The sequence below is a fragment of the Artemia sp. Qi Xiang Cuo genome, chromosome 14 (genome assembly GCF_049724085.1).
Source record: "Artemia sp. Qi Xiang Cuo chromosome 14, ASM4972408v1, whole genome shotgun sequence".
NCBI classification, from domain to species: Eukaryota; Metazoa; Arthropoda; class Branchiopoda; order Anostraca; family Artemiidae; genus Artemia; species Artemia sp. Qi Xiang Cuo.
In genome coordinates, this window is record NC_142807.1 from 27966255 (window position 1) to 27980705 (window position 14451).

The 14451-nt window shown below is 36.1% G+C and overlaps 1 protein-coding gene across 6 annotated transcripts in view; it reads left to right on the forward strand.

Annotated features, from left to right (window-relative positions):
- axo (axotactin) overlaps positions 1 to 14451 on the forward strand; it is a 228528-nt gene that overhangs the window by 138228 nt on the left and 75849 nt on the right. For all 6 annotated transcript variants that reach the window (XM_089100414.1, XM_089100418.1, XM_089100415.1 and 3 more), the window contains exons 15-16: positions 9611 to 9783; positions 11223 to 11454. In XM_089100414.1, the coding sequence (XP_088956540.1) occupies positions 9611 to 9783; positions 11223 to 11454 (405 nt within the window). The remainder of the gene's footprint in view (positions 1 to 9610; positions 9784 to 11222; positions 11455 to 14451) is intronic.

A 14451-nucleotide genomic window follows, 5' to 3' on the forward strand; every position in this document is an offset into this window, starting at 1 on the left:
AGGATTAACATGGCTAAGTCTAACTTTATTATTTTCTCGCGATCATCAAACTTTTACCCATGGATCAAGGAATTAGATATGCCCAATGGCATATTAAACGTCCGTTTAATATGCTGTTATAAAACAGTCCGTTATAAAACGGACTGCGTCTTTTAAATACCTTGGGATTGTAATAGATGAAACTCTATCTTTTAAGGAACATGTTACTTTAACTAGCAAAATTCTGGCAAGAAATCTCGGTATAATGAAGAAACTCCAACATTGTTTTCTTAAGTCTGTCCTTCGCCATATTTATTTTTCTTTAATGCACCCGTATATACTTTATTGTTCAAGTATTTGGCTCTCTACTTTGTCTTCTACCTTAAAACCAATAAGAGTTCTACAAAATCATGCAGTAAGAATTTTAGCCGGTATATCTCTACGTATGTCTGTTTGAGAAATTTACCCAACTTTAAAAATTTTGCCGGCTGCAGGCCTTCGTGAGTTCTATATATTGTGGTTTAGTTTTGGACTGCAGCAGGATGTTCAGCCTCGTTGTTTTGGTGATTTATTGTCCATTAGGTCTACTGTTCATTCTCATGACACAAGGGGTAGCGCAGACTTCTGTGTACCTAGAGGTATATCTTCCCGTTCATGTTTTTCTGTTTTTACAGAGGTACGCGGAAATGGAATAGTTTGAATAGTGATATTAAGACTATTGGTGACCCCAATATTTTTAGAAAAATCATTAAGGAACTGCTTTTTGCTGAATATGAGTTTTGACTGATTAATCGATTTATTGATTGCGGGGTTTTTGTTGATATGATGTTCCCAGAGGAAGTATAATATATGATATTATTTTGTATTTATTGTTTAGTGTGATGGTATTAGTGGTGTCGGTGGCCAAGTATTCTTTGTTTTAAGGATTTTGTTTTCTCTACCTCCCCCACGGACAAGCTTTGCTTTTTAGGGGAGGCAGCAATAATTTTTTGTTGATATGTTTTTTTTCTATTAATCCTTCTTCTTTTTCTTCTTCTTCTTCTTCTTCTATGAAATTTTGACGATCATCCCTTTCATAAGAACCATACATATCTTTAGGGCATAACTTAGAATGCATTTCTCCGGGCCCTTGGGGGTTATATTGACACCGGAGTTTTCCTTATCCGACCTTTGAATTATTTTTAACAAAATGTCTATCTCAAATTTTGATCGGGTGGGTTTGGAAAAAGAAAGCGTGGGGAGGACTAGTTACCCTCGGATCTCTTTTGACAATTAAAAAGTGAACTCGAACTTCCAATTTCCAATCAAATGAGCCCTCTCTGAAGTTTATAGGAGCATAAGAACCATATATGCCCCAGGGCATAACTTACAACGCCTGCCCCCGGGCTATGGGGGGTTGTGTCGACACCTGAGTTTTTGTTATCTGACTTTTGAACAATTTTTAACTTAATGGCTATCTCAAAATTTTTATCGGATGCATTTGGGGAAAAAGGGGTGTGGGGTGGGCTAGTTGCCCTCCAATCTCTTTTGACTCTCAAAAACTGAACTAGAAATTTCAATTTCCAATCAAAAGAGCCATCCCGGAAGTTTTTACGAGCATCCCTTCAATAAGAACCATATACCCCCAGGGCATAGCTTACAACGCCTGCCCTCGGGCCCTGGGGGGCTGTGTCGACCCCGGAGTTTTCGTTACATAGTCTTTGAACTATTTAAAAAAAAGGCTATCTAAAAGTTCTTATCGATTGGGTTTGAGGAAAAAGGGCGCGGAGGGGGGGGAGACTAGGCGCCCTCCAATCTCTTTTGACTCTTAAAAAGTGAACTAGAACTTTCAATTTCCAATAAAATGATCCCTATTTAAAGTTTGTACGAACATCCCTTCCATAAGAACCATAAATGCGCTCAGAGCAGAAGGTATAACGCCTGCTCCCGAGCCCTGAGGGCTGTTTCGACATCGAAGTTTTTGTAATATGATCTTTAAATTATTTTTAACAAAATAGCTATCTCAAAATTTTTATCGGATGCATTTGGGATAAAAGAGTGTGGAGGAGCTGGTTACCCTCCAATATCTTTGGATGCTTAAAAAGTGATCTAGTACTTTCAATTTCCAATCAAGTGAGCCCTCTCTGAAGTTTATACGAACATTCCTTCCATAAGAGCCATATATGCCGCCAGAGAATAACTTATAACCCTTGCCCTGAAGACTGTGTGTGGGGGGGGGGGGTATCCTGCTCAAAAATATAATTTGGTGTTAGTTGCCTTCCAATCACTTTCGACTATTAAAAAGGGCACTAGCCATTTAAATTTTCAATCGAATGAGCCCTTTCTGAAGTTTCTACGACAACATTTTCTATAAAAACCTTATATGCCCCCAGGGCATAACTTACCACCCTTGCCCTGAGGGCTGTGGGGGGGGGGGGTTCATCCGCAAAGACCTAATTTCCAAAATTTTCAACTACCTTGAACAAAATGGCTCTCTCAAAATTTTGATTGGATGTGCTTGGTGAAAAGGTGGGCGTGAGAGGGGGGTTAGTTGCCCTCGAATCAGTTTTGACTGTTAAAAAGGTCACTAGCGCCCAGGGCATAACTTACAACCATTGCCTTGGGGGCTGTGGGGGGATTGTACTCCTCAAAAACATAATTTCTATATGGAAATCAACTAGGTAGAACAAAATGGCTAGCTCAAATTTTGATTGGATGTGTTTGGAGAAATGGTGGGCGTGGAAGGGGTGTTGGTTTCCTTCCAATCTCTTTTGACCCTTAAAAAGGGCACTAGATTTCTCGATTTCCAATCAAATGAGCCCCCTTTGAAGTTTATACGACAACCCCTTTCATATGAAGTGCCTCTGGAAAAAAAATAATATAAATAATAATAAAACATTGGAGCCGTAGGGCCTTTACTATAGGCAACTATATAGCGTTGAACACGGGTTGTTCTCGTCTAGTTTCAAGTTTCTAATTTTTGGTCCAGTTTTGTCTAGTTTCAGCGGGTTCGAAGTTTCAATCTCCGTGTTTTCCTTGAGAACCCGCTTTGTGACAATACTTGATGCACTAGACGAGCACAACTCGTGTTCGAAGACGGGTTGTTGACGGCTCAGCAGGTTCGAACCTGGGTTGTTCTCGTCTAGTGCATCAAGCGTTTTCACAAAGCGGGTTCTCGAGGAAAACACGGGGTTGAAACTTCGAACCCGCTGAAACTAGACGAAACTAGACGAAAAACTAGGAACTTGAAACCGGGTGCTGCCATTTTATCTAACCGTCACAAGCACTAAACGTCATTTCGTCGACAAGGAAAATCCGTCAGAACATCAACACGTCAGGACATCGACACGTCAGGACATCGACAGTCACAATTGCTGCCCGTCAGAACGTTGACAGTCATAACATCGACACGTCCGTTTATCGACAGTCAGAATCGCTACCCGTCTGAACGTCAACAGTCATAACATCGACACGTCAGTTCATCGACAGTCACAATCGGTATCCGTCAGAACGCCAACAGTCATAACATCTAAAATTTTTTTATATGTTATGACGTGTTGATGTTATGACTGTCGACGTTCTGACGGTTAGTGGTTCTGACGGATTATCATTATGTAAAAAAAATTATAAGTTTATATAATAGTAATAAATACATAATAGTTTAGAAACAAATTTCGGCTATATATTTGCACACCAGGGTGATGGGGGTAAAGCATAGCATATATTAAATATGTAACCTAACCTAACCTAGATTTCTTTCCCCCCTAAAGCCCAAAAAAACTAAAGTTTTAAAATTTTAGATGCTATGAAAAATTTACGTGGCGATGTTATGATTGTCGACTTTCTGACGGTTAGTGGTTTTGACGGACTTTCGTTATGAAAAAAAAAATTTATGTTCTGACGCGTCAATGTTATGACTGTCGACGTTCTGACGGCTAGCAATTGTGACTGTCGATGAACTGACGTTTCGACCTTATGATTGTCGACGTTCAGACGGGTAATGATTGTGACTGTCGATGAACTGACGTGTCGATGTTATGACTGTCATGTTCTGACCGGTAGCAATTGTGACTGTCGATGTCATGACGTGTTGATTTTATGACTGTCGATGTTCTGATGGATTTTTTGTCGATGACATGACGGATTTTGTCAATGTCCTGACGATAGTGGTCCTGACTAGTCGATATCCTGATGCCTTCCCACTTGAAACTAAACGAGTACAACCCATGTTCTAACCCGCTGAGCCTGAAAACGCGGCTCTAGTTAAAACAGGTATGGTATTTGGTCATAAAATGGACCAAAAGTTAACATGATACTCACATTAAGGCAAACAAGCTTTATTGACTTTGTCATCATAGGCAGCGCAATAGCGCTGCCTAAGTAAAGAGCGATGTGGGCACAATGTATTAATTATTTTTTTTCGCTTTTTTTTTTTTTTTTTTTTTTTTTTAGACCTGGACCCTTTGTATAGAAGAAGTTGCCGTAGAAACTTTAAAAAGGGCTCATCCGATTGGAAATTGAAAGGGCTAGTGCCCATTTTAATATTTGAAAGTGATTGAAGGGCAACCAGCCCCCACGCCCTTCATATCCCCAAACATGTCTAATCAAAATTTAGAGATAGCCATTTTGTTCAGCGTATTTTAAAGGTTTGGAAACTATATCTTTGAGAATGACAACCCCCCCCCCCCAAGGCCCTCAGGGTAACAGTTTTAAGTCATGCCCTGGGGGCATATAAGGTTTTTATAGAGAGTATATTCGTATATACTAGGGAGGGTGCTCGCTGGAATGTTAATCAGAAGTTCTAGTGCCCTTTTTAAGAGTAAAGGGCATCGGAGGGCAGCTACCCCCGCTACACGTCGTGTTTACTCGAAATGCATCTGATAGAGATTTTGAGACAGCCATCTGTTCAAAAATTGTCCAAAGGCCATATAACAGGGGTTTTCGGGGTTGACACAACCCTCCAGAGCCCGGGGGCAATTGTTTTAACTTATGCCCCGGGGGCATATAAAGTTCTTAGGGAAGGTGTGGTTGTGTGAACTTTAGAGAAGGATCATTAGATTGGAAATATATAGTTTTAGTTCCTTTTTAAGAGTCACAAGTGATGGAGGGCAACTAGCCGCCCTCCTTGATATCCTCTATTCCCTAAACGCATCCTATTGAAATTCTGAATTTTCATTACAGTAGTCCAAAGAGTATATAACAATGGTTTCAGGGTGGAAAAAAAACCCCAGAGGTCAGGAGAAAGAGTTGTAAGCTATGCCCCGGGGCATATAAGATTTTTATGGAACGGGAGGTTGTATAAACTTCTGATCGAATGGGGCTTATTTTATTGGAAATGGGAAGTTCTAGTGCCCTTTTTAAGAGTCGAAAGTGAATGGATGGTAACCATCCCACCCCCTTCCAAGCCTATCATTCCCTGAAATACACCTGATCAAAATTATAAGAGAGTTATTTTGTTCAGCATTGTTGACAGATCCAGTAATTATGTCTTTGAGGATGTCAACATCCCCACAGTCCTCAGGACAATTGGTTCATTGTTTATATATAGTATATGTTATTGACAAAGGTATGTATTTTGAACTTTACTTTCCAACTAGACAAAGGGTATTCAAGTGAGTCTTTCACAGAATAGTGAGTAGAGTGTTTAACTAAATCAAAACACATTATGTGTCTACGGATTGTCAAAAGGGCCTTTCTCAGGAATAACTGAGTATATTAATTTGGAACTTTTTAGGAAATGATAAGGGAGATGATAAATATACTAATCTCAGAGATAAATGTAATTTTTTTACTATGTTTTAGATACATATAGGCTAAATTAATTTTAGCTCTGATATTCATGTATTTATTTGTGGCTTTATTTTATATTTAGCTGTGCTTTTCTGATAACGGTTCTTAGATATAGAGCCGAAATATTCATTTAGAAAAATATCCACCCTTTTAAAGTAACTCTTCATTGTTTTACCTTTTGTTGTTTGTTTTATGGGAAGGCAGTGTGGTCTTCGTTGTTATTTAATGGCTAGATCGCATCGGTCTCCATGCGCCATTTTACATTCGTAAGAAGCAACAGCCTATTTTGACCATTATCTTTCGTGGATTCCATCTTGAATATACTGTCTGATTCTACGAGCCCCGTTCATTATCTGCCTATTCTAAACACCGGATTCATGAATTCGCTTAAATATGACCTTTGTTTGTCTGGAATTCTTTTGTCTCCTCCCCATGCATAGAATATGATTTTTAAGGTTTGTATTTAAATAAATATTTATGGTTTTAATATTCTACTTCTAGTTTCCAAATGATAAAATGAGTTAATTAATTTTAAAAGTTATATAAAGAAAATGTTTCATATCACCTACTTTTTTTATTTTATTTTTATATTTGATTTATATTTTGATTTATTTGACTTGATTTATTGACAAAATAAAAAACAATACATACACTTATTCCCGTACTGCCAACATGCCAGAGGCTATCAACGGCCAGTACGGGGATTTAAGAAATTATTTATTTGATAAAAATATCACAAAGAATGACAGAAATATCATCAAACAAAAATATCCTTTTTCTAATATCATTAAGCAGAAAAACTAAACAAACAAAAAACACACAAAAACTAAACAACAAATAATGTAAGCACTTTCCTCATCTACTCAATAAGATATTTTTAAGTATTTTCTTCAGAACGAAATTATCGAAATCAATTCTTCTATATAATTCAACCATATATGAGCATTCTATATATTCCAAATATGAAAGGAAATAAGTCACTTCAAAAGATCATCGCATATACCTTATTCTAAAAATATTAATCAAAAAAACTAAACAAACGACTTTAATTTACTCAATAAGATATCTTTTAATTTTTTTTTAACGAACTTAATGAAATTGATTCCTTTATATAGTTGTGCAACATGTTCCACACCTCAACACCAACATGTCGTAATGACAGTGCACCTCTATGGCTGTGGCGCATTTCTGATATGAGTAAATTATTTTCAGATGAGGTTGTTGGGTATGAATGAAATTCTGAAGCCGTTTGAAACACATTAAGTTGTCTTAGTCCAAGTGGTGCTAAAGAATAATACATGAGTAAACTAAAATTGTAACTTGGAGCTTAGATATTTTAGAAACAGTTAGAACTTTCGCCAGACGGAATGAATCACTTGTAGAGTATTAATATGAAAATAGAGTTTTTACTGCCCTATTTTGTATTAGTTGGATTTTACGTGTATTATAACTAAACAAATTAGACCAAAGAGCGCATCCATACTCTGAATATGAAGAAACGATAGTATAATATAAAGTTTTAAGTGCTTCATGAGAAATAAAATACTTTAGTCTATTTAGAATACCTGTCCCTCGGGAAATTTTAATGGAAAGTGGCCTCACATGATCTTTCCATGTAAACTATTTCATCAATAATCATTCCCAGATAATTGAAATTGGTTACCCTTTCAATCTCTACATTTCCAAATGAAAGTATCTTATTTGTTTCAAAATGTTGTATATTTTAGTTAAATAAATATTTATAGTTTTAATAATCTACTTTTAGTTTCCAAATGAGAAAATAATTAATTAATTTTAAAAGTTATACAAAGAAAATGTTTCATATCACCTTCTTTAATAAAAGGATAGCTCGAAGATAGTGCTTTAAAACTTGAACTTAAATACACTTAAAAAGGGATTCTACGATCAATCTGCACGGCAACAATCAATACTTACAAATTGCACGGCTAAAAATAGAGAAAGCATTTTTTGTAACATTATCAGGGGAGTGTTACTGATTGTTACGACCCTAGTACGTTCCTTTGCTGTCATTGTGTTGCAGAAGCTCAGCGTATTGGACTTTCACGTGCCATTAAACTTACTTTTGGAATACTATCTATCTTGCCAATGCAATGCGTCTTGCAGTAAAGGTTGACTATGAGATCTTCAGTGTAGCTAAACTTCTTCACCCCTCCCCCCATTATTTATTTCACTATTGCCATTTCCAAGTTCCGAATTTCATTGAAAAAGTGTACGAATTTCAAGGATGATCATGTCTTTTCCAGTTCCAAGTGTCTTTTGCTTCGAGATGTCAAGAGCAAAAATTCTGCTAAATCTACTGAGTATTGGGGGGCTCAGAAGTTTTTTTTTTTCCACATTAAAGATGCTAAAGACCAGTTTCCAAACACTTTAAAGATATTTTAATGGTAATATAACTCATTTTTATATTTGTATACAATGTTTAATAGCTTTATATTTCCTGGGGCCATTGTCCCCCTACTGGCGTCCATAGTAAAATCCATAATGTTTTTCTTAAGATTTCGCCTTGAAAGCTGAAAGATGAACCGATAATCAGTTTTCAATATATGAAATCCCTACGCACTCCTAATAAATATTTAGAGGCCTACACTTTTTAAGAGTTGATGATTCTTCTCAAAGCATTGTTTTACAAATATTAAAATTAGATACAAAGAAAGAAGGTTGAAGAAAGGAATAGGTCTGAGGCGGCAAAGCTCCCTTGACATTGCAAAGAGTTGATGAGTTCTTCTGCTCGAAGCATTGTTGTGCAACAGTTTTATTTGGATTTAAAAAGTCGTGTTGGAGGGAGAAGTAGCCCTCCTCACATGTGGGGTGACCTTGGGCATGCTATTAAAACAGATAAAAAATAAATAGCAAAACGTAGATAATTTCGGAGACCACACTGCCTTTCCATGACGATAAAATAACAGTTCCAAATAGGGATAAAATCCTTTTTTAATAAACAGTGTATAATAAATTTCGCAAAAAATACCAGATATTTCGGTCACATATACAGTGACCGTCATCAGTAGTAAAACTGGCTTTTACTACTGATGACTGAAGTTTTACTACTGATGACTGTCACTGTATATGTGACCGAAATATCTGGTATTTTTTGTGAAATTTATTATACACTGTCTATTAAAAAAGGATTTTATCCCTATTTTGAACTGTTATTTTATCGAAATAGCAAAACGGTTTTTTTTAATGAAAGTTAAGAGCAAAATTCGAACTTGAATACGAACATAAATCTGTATATAAGAGGGCTTTCCCGTCCCTTACCCCTCACTCTTTATGTTAAAGTTTTATAGTGCTTTAAAATGTTTCTTATTCTAATTAAAGAACCCTATGTTTTTCCAGTCGATCTTAAAGAATTAGGGCAAAAAATTAAACTTTAACGTAAAGGACGGAAGAGTCCTCCAGACGAGTCTCATACCAGAGTGGAAGGTTATATACCCTGCGGCCCACTTGAGGGGAGATTGAAGGCTACTTACGGACGTCTGGAGGTATTGGAGGAACTAAGGTTCAAGGCAAGGTTAACATAAAGAGGTAGGGGCTTACGAAGGGTCGTAAAAACTTCTGTTCGTGTTTTGTTTTGGTGTCGCTCTCTTTACTTTCCTGATTTTTTTTATCTAATTATATGACAGAACTTTGAAGTTACCTTGTTCTCTCTCTCTCTCTCTCTCTCTCTCTCTCGCTCTCTCTTTCTCTCCTCTCTCTTAAGCCTTGTTCCTAAATCTGTACCTTTAAGATGTTAAAAGTTTCTTAAAAGGAAAAAATAATAGTAACAATAATACAAGCTACCACCTTTGGATTTGAGGCATGCCTATTTTGCAAATTGATGCGCAATGATTTCATTTTTCAGCACTTTATAAGAGAACTTGTGAAGAATTGGCGTTGTTGGGCTATCACAAAAGTGGTGTCTACGAAATAGATATAGATGGCAATGGACCTCACCCCCCAGCTCATGTTCTATGTCAATTTGAGCCCTCTGGAGCCAGAAAAACAGTCGTTGATCACAACTTACCCACTGATATGGTAAATATATTCGAATTCTCACGTAATCAGTGGGAAGTTAGTTTATTTAGAAGAAGTGCTGGTCTTATTAAAAAACAAACCATGAAAAAAAAAATAGTAAACATAGTAAAGGATTAAAGGCGAAGCACTACAAAAAAGTGGAAAGTACATTTTGAATCAAAACCTCTTTCTTCGCCAGTGGCATTGATTTTTTTGGGAGGAGGATTGCCCCTGTGGATTTTTTCGTCCCCCTTATATTTTGAAAAATACCTTTCGTGTGTGTTCTCATTGAAAAAAAGGAAAAACGACAAATATCCCTCTTAGATATTTGACAATACATTTGCCCCTCCCCCATCGCCTCTCAAAGTTTTCGTGAATTGACGCCGCTTGTCGTTGTCAACGTAATTAGCTAAATGAATTATGATTAGAATCAAAGAGCTATAAAAATTTCTTCTTCTTTTGTGTGCCAAAGATAATTTTGCTGTTCAAGAACTTGAGATTAACAACAGAACTGTATTCTTTAATAAGCAGTCTCAAAGCCTAGCATGTATGCAACGGTTTTTTGTGTGTGTTTCTATGCCTCTTAGTAAGTGCCTGATTTCCAGTGATTTTTCAGATTTTGTTCAAATGGTTTAGAGAAACTCCTAAAACGGTAGTATTATATTAAAAGTCCGAAGACTGGGATATTTTGACCGATACTTGAAGCCTAAAGTAAATCAGAAATTTCCGAACACTAATTGCTGCATAATTCGTATTTTGGTGAACTTTTGCGTTTTGCCAAACCAGTTTTACTTAATAAGTCCATATTTAGCAATCCACATTTAGCAGATGTTGACTTAATAAATCCATATATTTAGCCGTCCACATTTAGCAAATGTGGGGTTAGTAAGTCCACATTCAGTAGTCCTCATTTAGCAAACATAGACTTAATAAGTCCACATTTAGCAGTCCACATTTAATAAATGTAGACTTCATAAGTCTACATTTAGCACAGTATGCAGGGCATGAAAGGGAAGGGACCTTTGAGACAATGCTTTTCCCAAATACCAGGAAATTCTCCATAATTTCCAAAATATTTGCATTTAATTTGGCCTTAATTGTGGAATTTTTTTTTAATTCTTTGTTTTGATACTACAAGAACCTAAAGTATTTTTTTTCCCCCTGTATTGCCTCATTCACACTACCCATTCCTTCCTAAATTTATGAATCTGCCAATTGATCTTCGTTTAAAACAAAAATTTGATTTCAAGATAATTTCAAATTTTTATAGTTGGCTTCGTTGTGGGATTATAATGTGCATCTCTAGTAACACTGTTAGATATTTCTAAGGTAATTTGAATTTTCTAAGCTGTCCCGGTTTATTCTTCTTAATAATGTCCTAAATTTTTGAACTTAACCTTGTTTTTCTGTGAATTTAAATATCATAAAAGTAGACTATTAGATTAGTTTTGTTTTTATAGGAAGTACGAAGCAAGAAAGCTGGAAATATCCTCATTAAGCTAACCTATAGAGAATTTACGCCTGATATGTTGCAATCGTTGATTTCACAATCACTCCAATGTAGGCAGCATATAAGATATGATTGTTATAAAGCACCATTGGAGCTGCATTCATACACGTGGTTCAGATCATCGTCTGGCGCCATATTAGACTATCTTGGAGCCACAAAGCCTGGTCGTTGTCCCTGTGCAAGTAAGTTCTTCTTTATTTTTTGCTAACTTTTCAAGAAAAATTAAGATTAAATTTTCAAGCTATAAATTTACAAAAGATCAAGACCTAAATTTTCAAAATGTTCATTCTAAGTAAACCAGTGGCTTTGGAGATCAATAATAACAATAAAAAATGTGGAGGGACAAAATCTAAAAACAGTTGTTTTTCAAAGAAGAGTAAAGAGCTATATTAAAGTAAAGACGAGCAAAAATAAAGTTAAATAATAAGTGACACCCATAACGAACAGAAACATTTTCAGTGAATAATTACACCCCAAGTGAGCAGAAATCACATTGAATAATCAAGTCAAACTGAACACCAACTAAAATTACCATAAATAGAAATAGGTCTAACGTCACCTAATCCTCCTAAAGGCCAAGCAGTCATTTGCCCTTTACTGAAAACAATCTTTATTTCAGGCAGCGTGTTTTTGTTTGTCATAAAATTGAGAACAGTACAACAACAAAAATTATATTTCAATGCTAACCAAGGTTAAAAAATTAGAGAGGTGTTACACGTCCCCTTCCCTCCTTCTCAAAACCTCTAAGCCACTTGAATGTCATTTTTATTCCATTGAAACAACAACAACAACAAAAAAAGAAAGAAACTTACCATAGTAACCATCATTACTCAAAATAATTAATGAAATTAGACTGACTGTTTAGTTTATACGAATAGTCATTCCTAGAACTATCAGAAATTTTGGATTTATTTAAGTAATGAAAGAGAAAAAATTTAAATATGTTTTGTTTTTAGTAAATGTTTTCGTTTTGTTTTTTAATTAAAGAAACTTTTTTCCAAAAAAAGAAGTTTTTCAGAGAAAATTAAAAAGCCACAAGAAGGAGCAGGGTGAATGTCACCTAAGCCTTCTAAAGGGGGAAGGCAGGACACCAACACGTCAGTACCACTACCGTCAGGGTGGAAAAACTTTCTTTTTCGAGCTATGTCTTTTTAGGTGCTAAAATATAAACAACACTATATAAAAAAATTTAACCCAAGGCCGATTCGAGGTTTACAAATTAGAGTGGTAATATATTTGTTTAGGGTCTCATTTATTTATTGATTGTAATTTCTGTATGTTTTCAATTTGTGCTGTTTTTGTATTGGTAAATAAAAAGATTGTTTGTATGTTTTTTTTTAAATTTAAGAATTAAGATTCTACTACTAGTACTGCTAACAACTCACTGAAGCACCAAGCCACCTGAGGCCAACACAGCTATGCACGCACGCTCCTCCTTGATCCCAATCTATTCAAAGCCCCCCTCTTTTCACCCTCTCATAAAGTTCCCATTTCCTTTAAATCTTTCTTTGTGACATCCTCCAAACCCAGACGAGGACGACCTGCTTTCCGCTTAGCTTTAGACGGTTAGCCGAAAAGGGCAATCTTCAGCAATATGTCATCCTTCATCCGCAGAACGTGCCCTAGCCATCTCAACCTTTCTTTCATTATACATTTTCGTACAGCCTACTGTTTGAAATACGGTCAGTCAGCCGGATACCCAAAACTGTCTGTCGGCAATTTCTCTGAAAAACATCTGGCAAATCTTCATCCGCTTTTAGGAGTGCACATGCTTCAGAGCCATATTTAACCACTGTCATCACTGTAGCTTCCAATATTCTAATCTTGGCTTGCAGAAGTATCTTCCTAGTCTTCCAAACTTATTTTTTAACTGTGAAAATATACCCTGAGGCTTGGCTATTCTACTTTTAATATCTTCACTGCTTTACCATCGTCTTTACTAATAATACTACCAGGGTAATTGAAGCTGCGCACCTGATCAATATTTTCGTTACTCAACGTCACCTTTTCATCTTCACTTATTCCTAGCCTTGGTGACTTAGTCTTCTTAACATTAATTTTTAAACATATTCTAGGACTGTGAACTGGCAAAACCTCAAAAAGTTCATTCATTTTGCTCACATTTTCCTCTAGGATGCTTAACTCATCAGCATAATCTCAGTCCAGGAGAGTTTTTCCTCCCTACTGGATTCCGTGGTCTCCCATTGCCTTTCCTGTGCTCTTTAAGACAAAGTCCATCAAATAGATCCATATAAAGGGGGAACAAAACCCTGCTTAGCTCCTGATTTAATTCAAAAACAGGTGCTAAACCTCATTTCCTACCTTAACTGAAGTAGTGTTATTTTTATACATAGCACTAATCAGTTTAATGTGTTTATCTGGTATATCATACAAGGATAAGACATTGCTAAAGCTCTCCTATCTATAGAATCAAACGCTTGCTCATAATCTATAAAACTGAGGAACAAAGGTGTTTGATAACCCAGGCACTTCTCAATTATTAACCTAAGAGTGAAAATTTGGTAAAAAACCTTTACCTTTTCTAAGACCGCACTGTTCTTCTCTTAAAACTTTGTCTACAGCATCTCTCAGTATAAAAAGTATCATATTACTAAGTAATTTCCTACCTACAGAGATCAGACTAATGCCTCGATAATTACCACACTCACTCTTATCACCTTTCTTATACAGTGGTTTAATTAAGGCCTAAAATCATTGGTTCCTTCCCTTTTTCAAAAATCATATTCATAATCTTCAGTAACTTATTTCTAACCTCAGAGCCACCATATTTAAGAAACTCATTTACCTCACTATCAGCACCTGGAGCCTTTTTATTTCTTAATCCTTTTAGTACTGTCGCTGATTCTTCCTCACAAAACAAATCTTTCTTCACATCCAAGCTTGCTAATTTTTATCCTAGAAAATGTTTTGCAACAAATTGTAAATATAACTCTACTATATAATCTTGAATGACATTTTCAGGAAATACTGAGGGGGTAAGGTGAACTGAATCACAATACGCCGTCTGCATTCAGGTTGCCAAAAGGATGTATCAGCTATATCTTAGGAGAGGCTTGGTGTATAAACTGGAAAATTTGAGGGCTCGTTGTGGTGGATGCTAAACTAGCCAAAATGAAACATTTGCGTCTTACTACTTTATTATTCAAGTAAATGGATCA